This window comes from Anguilla rostrata, chromosome 5 (genome assembly GCF_018555375.3).
Source record: "Anguilla rostrata isolate EN2019 chromosome 5, ASM1855537v3, whole genome shotgun sequence".
Classification (NCBI taxonomy): domain Eukaryota; kingdom Metazoa; phylum Chordata; class Actinopteri; order Anguilliformes; family Anguillidae; genus Anguilla; species Anguilla rostrata.
Window position 1 is genome coordinate 58486857 of NC_057937.1, and position 12418 is coordinate 58499274.

At 47.6% G+C, this 12418-nt stretch overlaps 1 protein-coding gene across 1 annotated transcript in view; it reads right to left on the bottom strand.

The window, feature by feature from the left end:
* The window catches only part of elmo3 (engulfment and cell motility 3), a 37903-nt gene extending 26239 nt beyond the window's left edge, over positions 1 to 11664 (bottom strand). The window contains 5 exon segments of the mRNA XM_064337351.1: positions 902 to 952; positions 2847 to 2919; positions 5940 to 5980; positions 6703 to 6863; positions 11090 to 11664. Of these exon segments, the coding sequence (XP_064193421.1) occupies positions 902 to 952; positions 2847 to 2919; positions 5940 to 5980; positions 6703 to 6780 (243 nt within the window). The 5' untranslated portion in view covers positions 6781 to 6863; positions 11090 to 11664.
* Between the last annotated feature and the right edge of the window lie 754 nt (positions 11665 to 12418).

A 12418-nucleotide genomic window follows, 5' to 3' on the forward strand; every position in this document is an offset into this window, starting at 1 on the left:
CTGTGTGTGTGACTGTGGGACTGTGTGTGTGTGTGTGTGACTGTGTGCTGTGTGTGTGTGTGTGTGACTGTGGACTGTGTGTGTGTGTGTGTGTGTGTGACTGTGGTGTGTGTGTGTGTGTGACTGTGGGACGTGTGTGTGTGTGTGTGTGTGGACTGTGTGTGTGTGTGTGATGTGGTGTGTGTGTGTTGTGGTGTGTGTGTGTTGTGGGCTGTGGCTGTGTGTGTGGATGGTGTGTGTGTGTGTGTGTGTGTGTGTGTTGGTCAGACTGTGTGTGTGAGAGAGAGAGTGTGTGTGTGTGCGTCTGAGGGTCTGAGTGTGAGATCAACATCTTCCTCTTTCTCCTACCCAACCCCACTGACTCAACCTACCTTTACCAGCAGACCACCCCCCCTCCACAATACTCTCCCCCCACCCCCACACTGATTCTGCTACCCATTTCCCCACAGTCACCTCTCAGGACGGACAGACAGACAGACGGACGGACGGACGGACGGACACAGTACATCCAGCCTGCTGGTTTCATAATGACTGCGTGTCTGGTGCACCAGCTCAATCGGGGCCCACAATAATGCCTTTGTTCGGGTGAGTCTGCCGGGTATCTGGGGCTGGGGGGGTGGGGCTGGGGCTGGGGGGGGGGGGCAGCAGGGGGGAGTTCGGTCATCAGGGATTCCTGCAGATTATTTCCGATGAAGCAAGCCATTATAATGGAGCCAGGTGCTACAGGGTGATTTTCCCCGTGTTAAAATTCAGCCTGGATTTGGGCCAGGAGAAGGTGTGGACTTGGGAACATGAGGGGGGGTGGGGTGGGGTGGGGGTAGCAGGGGCAGTAGATTTTTGGATGGGGGCTGCTGCTGGGGTACCGGAAGGCAGGGGTTGTGAGGCTCTGGCACACGCTCACCGGTGCCTTGGTCAGGCGGAGAATGCTGCCGTTCTTGATATCCAGGCGGTTCTAGAACACGGGGACAGACAAGAGCAATCAAACACAGATAAGAGGCCTCCGTGGCACAGACCACATGGGCACAATCCACAGGCGCATGAGAATGCGTGTGTGTGCGTGTGTGTGTGTGTGTGTGTGTGTTAAAAGAAACAAAAACTACACTGGCCACTGCGGGAGTCCACACACACACACACACACACACACACCTATCACAAACATACCTCTCATAAACAGCAAACACACACAGAAACACAAAGAGAAACACTTCTGCCATGCAAACATACATGCTCACACACACGCACATACACACACACACACGCACACAGGATTACCTCAGCACCCATTCAAATGTGTCACTCCTTTGTTTAACTGGAAGTGCAGCAAAGCTTGACTCATACAGAGAGAGAGGGAGGGAGGAGGGGAAGAGAGAAAAGAGGGAGCAAGCAAAAAAAAAAAGAAGTGAGAACTAGAGTGAAAGCGGGTGCAAACAGCAAGAGAGTGAAGAGCCTGTGAGATGGAGGGAGAGACAGAGAGAAGAAAGAAAGAGAGAAAAAGAGAGAGAAGAGCCAGAGGTGGAAGGAATGGGGGGAGAAACAGAGGGAGGAGGTCTGTTTCATGTCCACACTCGCCTGTGCCCTGCTAAACTCACACACACACGCGCGTATGTGCGCATGCACACACACACATACACACACTCACACGCACAAGCACACACACACACAGACACACACGCATGCACACACACACACACTCTCTCTCACACACACACACACACACACACACACACACACACACGCGCACACACACACAAACACACGCACACACACTCTCTCACACACACACACACACACACACACCTACAGAGTCCTGCCCTGCAGTGACTGGCCCACACGCATATTTGAGATACCGCTGATTCCTGCCCTGCATAGACGGCTCGCTTGTTCTCACCAGCAACACTTCTGCAAACTCAGTTAGGGAACTGCGCTCGCAACGGCAGGTTTTAGGTTCAATTCTCAGGTGGGGCACTAACATCGTACCCATCAGTGTGGTCCTGAACCCAAATTAATTCAGTAAATACCCAGCTGTAGAAAAGGATTGCACCGATGCTCTGGATAAGAGTGTCTGCTAAATCCCAAATATATATATATTAATTTATCCCTTTTCCACTGTAGAGCTGGAACCAGGCTGGCTCACTAATACCCCTTTTCCACTGTAGAGCTGGAACCAGGCTGGCTCACTAATACCCCTTTTCCACTGTAGAGCTGGAACCAGACTGGCTCACTAATACCCCCTTTCCACTGTAGAGCTGGAACCAGGCTGGCTCACTAATACCCCTTTTCCACTGTAGAGCTGGAACCAGGCTGGCTCACTAATACCCCTTTTCCACTGTAGAGCTGGAACCAGGCTGGCTCACTAATACCCCTTTTCCACTGTAGAGCTGGAACCAGGCTGGCTCACTAATACCCCTTTTCCACTGTAGAGCTGGAACCAGGCTGGCTCACTAATACCCCTTTTCCACTGTAGAGCTGGAACCAGGCTGGCTCACTAATACCCCTTTTCCATTGTAGAGCTGGACCTAGGGCTACTGGGGATCCAGCCTGCTTCCAGCTTCACCCAGTAGCAATTCTGCCACAGCACAGTCGTCGCTTTGGATAAAAGCATCTGCTAAATATATGTAATGTAATGTACAGAATGCCCATGGTCCTCTTTTTCAAATTCCAAACCTGAAATACAGAATCCCATTCTGGTCATCAGACACAAGGGTTCATTTCATACCAAAAGAAAACACAAAAAACTACATTCATTTCAAAAGTACTTCCATATTTCATGCAAATTCACACCAAAAATGAATGAGTGACAAATGTGCCCTTTGGAATTAAAAAGAGGAAGAACTGAGCGTGCTCACCGACTCAGTGATGTAGGTCTGAACGCCATCGGTGTATTGCAGGGCATAGTTATCCGGACCGGGGAGATTCCAGCTATATATATATATATAGAGAGAGAGAGAACACAGGCTTACAGACACGCCTTTTGCACACACTTCAGTAAATCAGAACATTACATTTAGGCCTTGAACCGATGTGCTTCCATTTTACATGATATCCGTTTGTACAGCTGGATACACACAGTGCCGTGAAAAAGTATTTTCCCACCTTCTTGATTTCCTCTATTACTGCGGAATGGTTTCAGATCTTTAGAAAAAATGTAATATTGAACAAAGGGAAATATGGAAATATATATTTTTTAAATTACTTAATTTATTAAATTAAAAAAGCTAACAAACACCCATATCGCCCACGAGGAAAAGGAACTGCTCCCTTAGTTACTTAATCAACCAATTAACCAAATTTATTAACTTGCCATTATTGAAGGAACCATGAATTGTGCTCTGAACCAGAACATTCTTTAGAGAACTGCCTGTTCATCTGCCTGTGAGCTGAAGCTGAAGTGTAATTGGGTTTGTGCAGCAAGACAACGATCCAAAACGTAAAGTCCACATCTGAATGGGACTGAGAAGAAACAAAAATTAAAGTCTTGGAGCGGTCGTACGTTATCACGCTACTGTTCACAGAATTCAACAACGCAAGTGAAGCACATTGCTCAAGGGCACAATGACAGCACCCTGTCCGTGAGTCAGACCTCGGGGTTACAAATCCAGCTCTCTAAGCATTACACTACGCTGCAGCTCAAGCTGTAATCAGTGTCCCACACACCACCAGAGACCGACTTACGTTGCATTACAGGCATTCAGCATTTAGCATTCAGCGCGACTTACACACTTTTCACACAGCTTTCGCACGTGCGTACGGAAGCAATGCAGGTCATGTACCACGGCAGTGTCCTGTCCGGGAATCAAACTGGCAACCTTTAGGTTACAAGACCAGCTCCGTACCCATTATACTACACTGCCCCCACTGATAGGCTACATAACATATCCATACTCTGCTTCCTGAGCACCTCCGGTGAGCTGCTTCCTGTAGAGACGAAGCCTCAGGGCTCTACAGCGCCCCCATTTTAGGAGCACTTGCTCCTGAAAATTGATGCGTGCCAACCGAAAAAATAACTGAGCAGCACGTCTACTGATTGGGATGTATTGGTGTGCTCCTAAATTTTTCAGCAGTGACACAATGCTAAAGCCTCTCAGGTTTGGCCTGGCTGCCTGTTTTACAGCCAGCAGAGTCAGTTCTGCATCAAAAACGCACACAACAAACTTTGAACCCAGACTGAGAGAGAAAGAGAACTATGAGGGTTAGGGCCCCCTCTCTCTCTCTCTCTTGGTCACTAAGCTCACAGACATGTACAGGAAACACTCATTAAACGTTCAGACACGAGCATACATGAACACACAGACACGCACGCAGATTTCGTCTCAACGTGGTCTCACAACGTACACGGGAAGCTCCTTCTAGACGCACAAAGACACAAAAAGTTCTACGGCTATTTGTAATCATTATGATCTCAGCTCGCCAGTCTACTATGAGCGAACCACAAACACGAGCCTTCTGGGTAATACGTCATGGACACTTTGTACACCAACCCACGCTTCAAGAATTGGGGAACTGGACTACGTGTCATCACCTCAGGACTAAAAAATTTTTTTTTAAAAGACCATGCAGAACCGTGCTGCTGACCAAAACTTGAAGAGGCCGCACAGTAAACTGTTTACACGAAGCAGCCAGGCTCATTCTTTCTACTTACGGCGCTTCCGTTGTTTGCGGCAGTCAGTGTTTACACTCAGAATAAATAAAGCCCTTCATGTTCTTACCACTGCTAAATCAACCCCTCTAATTTCCTTCTCTGTCCAGCGTGTGCTTTTGGCTTGGGTACTACTTTCTTTTTGCATCGCATCTTACTCCAAAACTCCATCCTCGCTTTGTTTTTTTGTTTTTTTTGCTGTGGTTCTAGAGAAAAGACACTAAGAACCAACTGATAATTGAATGTTTAGTAATAGTGCCGACTTAAGGATCATTTTTCATTCTCTCTTTTTTCAAAGCTGTACTTCAACCCATTTCCGTTATAACCACCAATAGCTGGTAAGCTGCTCAAACATGTAATTTTCTGCTGGAAACACATTACCCGAGGTATCAAGTTTGGCTACAATCACAGCACACAACAGACAAAAACATGTTTAGTAACCAAAACAACCAAACAAAAAATGTTTTGAATACCAATGTACACAGATATATATATTTTTTAAATGTCAGTAATCTGCAGGATTTTAATGATGTCTGAAACTGCAATTACTTCAAATAAAGTATTTGACCCAGGTCTGGCACACACCAAAGATTAAGTATGAATCCGGGTAAAACCATAATGCATAACGCAGAATATAATATCTAGTTTAAATCAATTAAGACTCATGCACTCTAGAAAACAAAAGTTGTCAGAATTTCAGTATTTAATAACCATAATCGATATTCAAATTTCATTTTTTGCAGGGCCGCCTCACTCTGTTTACTCTAGCTCTACCCTCCGTCGATCAGACTTTCTTTCAGGATCAGCAGGTTCTGCCTCTACCCACCAGTTCCCCCAATATCTCTCCGTCTCCCCAATATCTCTCACCATCTTCTCACCTGCTTCCTCTCTCTCTCTCTCTTCCTCGACAAACACATTGACGACACAGTCATAACAGTCAGAGAACAGTCACTCAAAATCTGATTCAAAATCTGGTATTTCCCACGACTAACACCTCTGCCCACGTTTTTGATAAGTTTATACATCAGTGTTGAGAAGGCCAGTGCATTAGCCACTACTCCACCACTTCTCCACACTGCCTTAACCTGCCCTGCTCTGTTACTCTGGGACCCTGTTTATAGGCCATTAGCCAGCATGCTAACCTCTGACCAACAGCCAGCAAGACAGGCTGTGCTCTGTCCACTTAAAAGGGGTTACAAATAAAGTTGTGTTTAGCTTGAACAGACCGGAGCACTTTGCAATCATCACGGGGGGGGGGGGGCGGTTGGGGGAAGCAGTATGCTATTATAAACAACGCACTTACCCATCACAAACTTCCTTTATGACGGCAGAGAGAGGCTTTTTCTGCAAGAGAAGGAGACACTTTGTTGGCGGAGGACATTCGCTTCAAGAGGGAACAGCTGGATTTAAAGACACTGCCTCGTAAATACGATAAGAACTGGGACTACCCCCCAACAAGTGCACGGCAAACAAGGATTATTAGGAGCCAGAACAGTGGTTTATTTAGATTTTTTTAACTGAACACTAAAGTGACTGAAACATACAATTATTCCTCCCTGTGGCATGCAGCACTGGTTGTCTGAACACCGCTGCCCTGTAATTTGTGGCCTAGTGTGGCAGCCCCATTGCAGGCCCTGCTGAAATGTGCAATTGGCAAGGGCCAGTCAGAGGTCTAGTGAAGTGCAGAACAGGCCAATCGCAGGTCTAGTGACGCACAGAAGGGACCAATCAGAGACAGGGCGAAGGGCCTTGTGGTCAGCTCTGCTGTGAAGCCACAGAACAAACATGGGATCGGCAGATAAACGCTCACTCACACTCGCAGAAGACCAGACACACCCCTCAACTGACTCACTTCCTGTCCTCCCCCAAAACTCTACACCTACAAACATTCCCCCCAAACCCAGTATACATACACAGAGGTGTTTTCACAATGCTAACTTCCTCATTCTGAGCCAAGCCCAGGTATGAATGACTCAGTTCTTAACCAATTAAAATTCAAACCCACACACTCTCCCCCCCCCCCCCCCACGTCTAGCCCACCCCATTGGCGATGGTGCCCAGAGTACCTGGTCCAGCTCAATAAGTTGGGGGTAGGCCCCTGGCATCTGGATGGCGATCTTCACGATGTCCTTCTGTGGCGGCATGTTGAAGCTTGTGTGTGTGCACGTGTATGTGTGTGTGTGTGTGTGTGTGTGTGTCAAATACACACAGTAAGCAAGACAGGGCCCTGAAAGAGAGCAGAAAAAAATACAGGTATTCAGAGATCAACTGATCCAATACACACACACACACGCACACCAAGTAAAAATATGTTTTCACAAACCAAAAACACCCACCACCACGTACGCACAAACTAACAAAAACTGGAGAAGCAGCAGCAGAGGCCCACACGAGTTCGCACGACGTCAGGAAGACTTCACACACACACACACACCGCGTCCCCGCGCACGGCGGCTGCAGGGCCCCACAGAGCAGCGCTTCCTCTCGGGCCCCGCCCAGCGCGCTCGGGCCACGCCCCCGCTCGCTAACGCCAGCGGCGCTGCGGCGGGACGGCCAAACGCCGGGCGCATCGCACGCTTTTATTTTCGGAGGCGAAACCGGCCCGCGCTCGCGAGTTCCTCTTTCTAACGCCGCAAGATACGTTCAAACGCACGCTCCTGTGGTTCCAGTTCCAGGTTTGTGTGTGTGTGTGTGTGTGTGTGTGTGTGTGTGTGTGTGAGAGAGAGAGAGAGAGAGAGAGATCGGCCATGCACCAGCACGTACAGGAAGAGTTTTCCCCACTCGATCAACAGAAGCCGTTGTAGATGTGTTTAACAGGCCCTGGAGTTTCCGCATGGAATTCTGGGTAAACCTCAGTGCTGTTGCAATCGAAATACCTTGATTAGCGATTATGCCAGGAAGAAGAGTGTGTGCGTGCATATGTGTGTGTTTTTTTCAAAAGGACATTTTTTGTCCTCATAAAGCACCTAACCTACAAATATCCCAGAAAATGGTATCCATGCACACACACACACACACACACACGCTGACACAATTACAACCAGACCACAGCCGAAAGAATGAAAAGCTCCTTATGAGTACTGCACTTGGACACAAGTCTACGCTGCACTTGCCAGTCTACAAAACAACTTTATCCTCAAATCCAGTCAGGCAGTCTTGTGGCTTAAGCTCCTTCTCTTTTTTAATATTAAAAGGAATGTCTCATTTTAAACCGTTAAATTATTATTTTTTTTTAACAATACAAAAGCCTCAGTTGTCAGCAAGCAATGAACAGCTTAAAATGACACGCACCGGTGCAGTGTCTTACATCTGTGACAGGGACAAAATGGCGTCCCACACACTGTGAGCCGAGTTCAGTCAGTGTCACACCATCACGGAACACAACGGTCACCTTGGTGACCCCAGTCGTCCAATCAGAGGCCCCAGCTCACAGAGGCCAGTACGGCAGATGTAGCCGAAGAAGAAGAAGACACCACAGACAGCTCTAGGCTGAGTGCACAGGCTCACGGACCCTGTGACGTTGCGATTAACAAACATTCGTTCTTCTCTGACAAAGAATTTCGTTTGGCAGTCGCTGAAATGAAACAGAGATGTTGCGTGAGCCACAAAAATAAGCGTGACGGGCGATCGCGTTGCTCAGAAACGCGGTCTCACCGGAACTCCTAACCAAGAAGGACACGCAGATGAGCAGTATCCAATCACAAGCAATAAATAAGCTATAAAATAAATCCCCAGGCAGGGCCAGTTAATATGTTTATTTAAGCTCCTGAGCGCAGCCAATCGACGGGAAAACTGATGCGCGCGCTTGATTTAACGGATAACCTTACGCCACACGGGTGTGCGAGGAACTCTGCGATCGGACCCCAGACCGCACGGGATTATTTATGGCGCCGCACGGTTGCGAGCGGCCCTGACAACGACCGCATCGTCCGGCATTAATGCTCATCAGACAAGCGCCTGCTAAATTTACCTTACGAGGTTTACAAATGGCCACATTTTACATTTTGCAATTAGGGTATTTGACGCAGATGGGTAGTACTTAAACGGGATCCCAGGTGGTGGAATCTTAGGAGGCCGCCAGGATACGGTTTCCCAACTTGGGGGACGCCCGCCTCGATTTCTCAACGCGAACGTTCTGTGGAAATCGGGAGAGAATCCGGGCCCCGGTCTGCGGAATTCTCCGCAGGCCTCGGAATGCGTCACGGACGGGATCGAACTCGCCCGCCCCTGAGGATCATGGGAAAGGCAGTCCCTTGGGGGAGCAGGAAGAGCTCTGCCCACACCCCTCGCCTCCCCACCACACACGCTAATGCATGATTGGCAGGTGGGGAGGTTGAGCGGGTTGGGTTTTGTGGGTGGAAAGTTCCTTCCTGCAGGGAGGTTATAGCAAAAACAAGCCTTAGCGGACTCCAAAAGTGCAAAAGTACAACAGCATCAGTACAACAACCACAGAACATCAAGCGTCCTCTCTCAAACAGGAATGATTAGGCTAAATGATATCTGAAATTTGACCAGCTGAGCAGCTCAGTTTTGCAACTGGGGTGGTCAGGCTCTGAGAGACTTAAACTGCCCCCAGTTTCCAAAATCCACCTCCATCAGCGCTAATACGGCTGGGTAACAGTGGGAGGGGCGGCAGACCCCACCACCTCCGTCACAGGGTGGAGCTGCTGACCCGTCCCAACCTGGACACAGAGATGTCCTGCAGGTAATCCCCAAAAAAGTTGAGAGTGACAGCCTGTCTCTGAGTGACACAAGATCCTCTGGGCCCTTCCTCTCCTCCAGCTGTTGACACTTGACCCTGTGCTGAAGAGGTGGGACTGTGCGTGTGTGTGTGTGTGGGTGTGTGTAGGTGTGTGTGTGAGAGTGAGAGTGTGCGTGTGTGAGTGAGTGTGTGTGATGGTGCGAGTGTGTGTATGCCTGTGTGAGTGAGTGTGTGATGGTAGGGAGTGGAGGTGCAGTATGAGTTTGCGTGTGCATATGTGGGTGAGAGTGAGAGTGTGTGTGTGAGAATGTACGTGTATGAGTGTGGGTGAGTGTGAGTGCATGAGTGAGTGTGTGAGTGTGTGAGAGTGTGAGAGTGAGTGTGTGCATGAGTGTGTGAGAGTGAGTGTGTGAGAGTGTGTGAGAGTGTGAGAGTGTGAGAGTGAGAGTGTGAGAGGAAGTATGTGAGAGTGAGAGAGTGAGAGTGTGAGAGTGTGAGAGTGAGAGTGTGCGAGTGAGTATGTGAGAGTGAGAGTGTGTTGGCAGGTCGTGGAGGTGCAGTGTGGGAAGCGTAGTGTGAGCAGCTCATGGCCGTGGAGGTGCAGTGTGGGAAGCATAGTGTGAGCTGCTCATGGCCGCACTGCTGCCTGTCAGACTACAGAATTCCGAGGCGTCTGTTGCCCTTTGACCCCGGACAGACACCGGTAACAGGAGCCCTCCTCGGGGTCTGGGGGGCTCTTGGCTGCCTGAAATTCCATCACTGGACTGAAAAGGGGTGGGGTGGGGGGGTGGATTGCTTCAGATTCACCATACTGCATAGCCCCACTGTCCTGGGACAGAGTACTTCTCACACACCCTCCCTCTCACACACCTACACCTACACAGCCACCAAAATAAAGCCCCATAGGCTGTAGGCTCCCTCCACCTTCTTGGATGTCCATTAAGTAACAAGCAAAGACAGATAAAAGTAATTACCGAACAGAAGCCGTCTGTCCTCCTTCTAGATAAACCTATTTTTTTTTAAAGATATATGCCAATAGATCACCGATTATGACTGTCGCGTAACCAGCACACGACTGCACTGGGTTGCATTAGCCGATTCTGCGTTTCCCCTAAACAGATTTACTTCCCTGATTTACCAGATTACGTGGAATCCGATGTCACACCTTAAAGCAATAATCATTACAAAAAACAGTATCAGTATCCACTTACTGTGCTCTACAGTAGAGGAAAGCCCCGACGAAAATTACATGTCACCCATCATCGCTGTCGACGTGATCTTGTTTTATATTTCACACGCGCACGTTTTGAGCTTCAGAGATGAAGGAGTCTTCCTTGACGAAAGGTGGTGTTGCGAAAAACACGATTTTGGAGACTACAAAGTAAAGCTGTGAGCTCTGTTTAACAACACATTACTTTACAAAGCAAATGCACTTAAGTAACAATGTTTGTACTGAGGTCAAATATTTAAAAGTAGACTAGTAAGTAAAATAGGCTGAACACTGTACGTCTGTACTGTACGCCTCCCTGAAGAATAACGTCTGCCAGGTAATTGTAATGTAAAATAATAGCATGCAAAAAAAATTGAGCAAAAAGCCACTTGTAGTCCGAAATCGGCTTCGTCAAAGCAGAACACACAGCAATATTGGTCAGAATGAAAACAGGTATTCCGAGAACCAGCCCCCAGGCCAGAGTTTCAGACTACACACACACATACACAGGGAGAGAGAGAGAGAAACTCGGTCTACTCACACAGGTCAACTCGCCGCCAGCCGAAATGCAATCTCTTTTGTTGTGTAGCGTTGGTCGTTACCCTCCTACCTGTTGAAAACACGAATTTATTGTCCTCGAAAATGCGCCGATGAGAAGGTGGGAAGCATTTGTATTCCGTCTTTTGCGGGAGCAACCGGTTCTTCAGTGGGAAGTTTTCTTGGCAAAAGTTTTCGTACTGCGAAGAACTCTCTCCCAGAGTTTCAAAGCAGCTAATTGATCAGTTTCACAGTTCCGGGTTGAAGCTCTAGCCTGAATCCCACTCGCCCCCTACAGGACCGAGAAATTTGGACGTCCGGGCGTTTTTTTCCCAACAAAGAAGCGTTGGTCGCGGACGCCTGTCTGTATGTGCAAGTGTGCGTCGAATCTGATGTATTTTATCGGTCTTAGCGTGCGTGCACATTAACGCCGCTGCTTTAGATCGTTTTAGTTTTAGTTAACGTACACGGTTTAGCAGGTGTAATTTCTGGGATATATGAAATCATTTGGGAGGACAGATCGCTTTTCTTTCTTCCCATGCTGAATTAACTTTTTCCTGATTGTATGTCTCGCATGTACCAGTTTTGCTGTACCCGGATCTTGCGTACAGTAACTAGCCTACGTAATGTACTTACGTACAGTGCTTTTGCGGTCGGATTGCAAGTGTTGATTGGCCTTCATATGCAATAAATTCAAAAAAGTTCCTAGACAAGAGCAGTTAATGTTTTTTAAAGGAGTACCATGGTGATTTTCACACTTTCTCTATTTTATGTGCTATTTGCACAAGAGGCATTGAAGAAACACAATGAGCAAAGTATTAAATATGTCCGTTCTGTATTTTTGGAGAAATATGCGTTTTAAATTCATCGTCCCATTTTCAACCGGTTGAGAAAGTTGTCATTTTTCTACGTCACGAATACAGTAACCACTCCTATTTCCACGCCCCGTAAAGAAATCTGACAGGACACACTGTCCTGCTGTTCAGACAATGCAAATATTTGACTAACGTTAGGTTCACTTAAATTAGAGTTCCTTTAGATTATTTCTGGTTATATTCATTTAGCTAGCTAGCTAACGTTAGCTAGCTAGGAGGTTTGCTTTCATAAGGCAATGTTATCGATAACGTTAGCTTGCTAGTTCGCTTTTATGAGGACGTTATAGTTCTGCTTTTATCTTAACTTGGCTAGCTAGATAGCAAAAATTGTAACTGGATACAAGTCAACGTCCTTACCTTAGCTATCTATCGATACTTGATATACTACTAAGCTAGCTAGCTTGTGAAAATTCAGTCTCCCAAAGAGAGCGCGTATCATGGGGGTAGCTATGGTAACA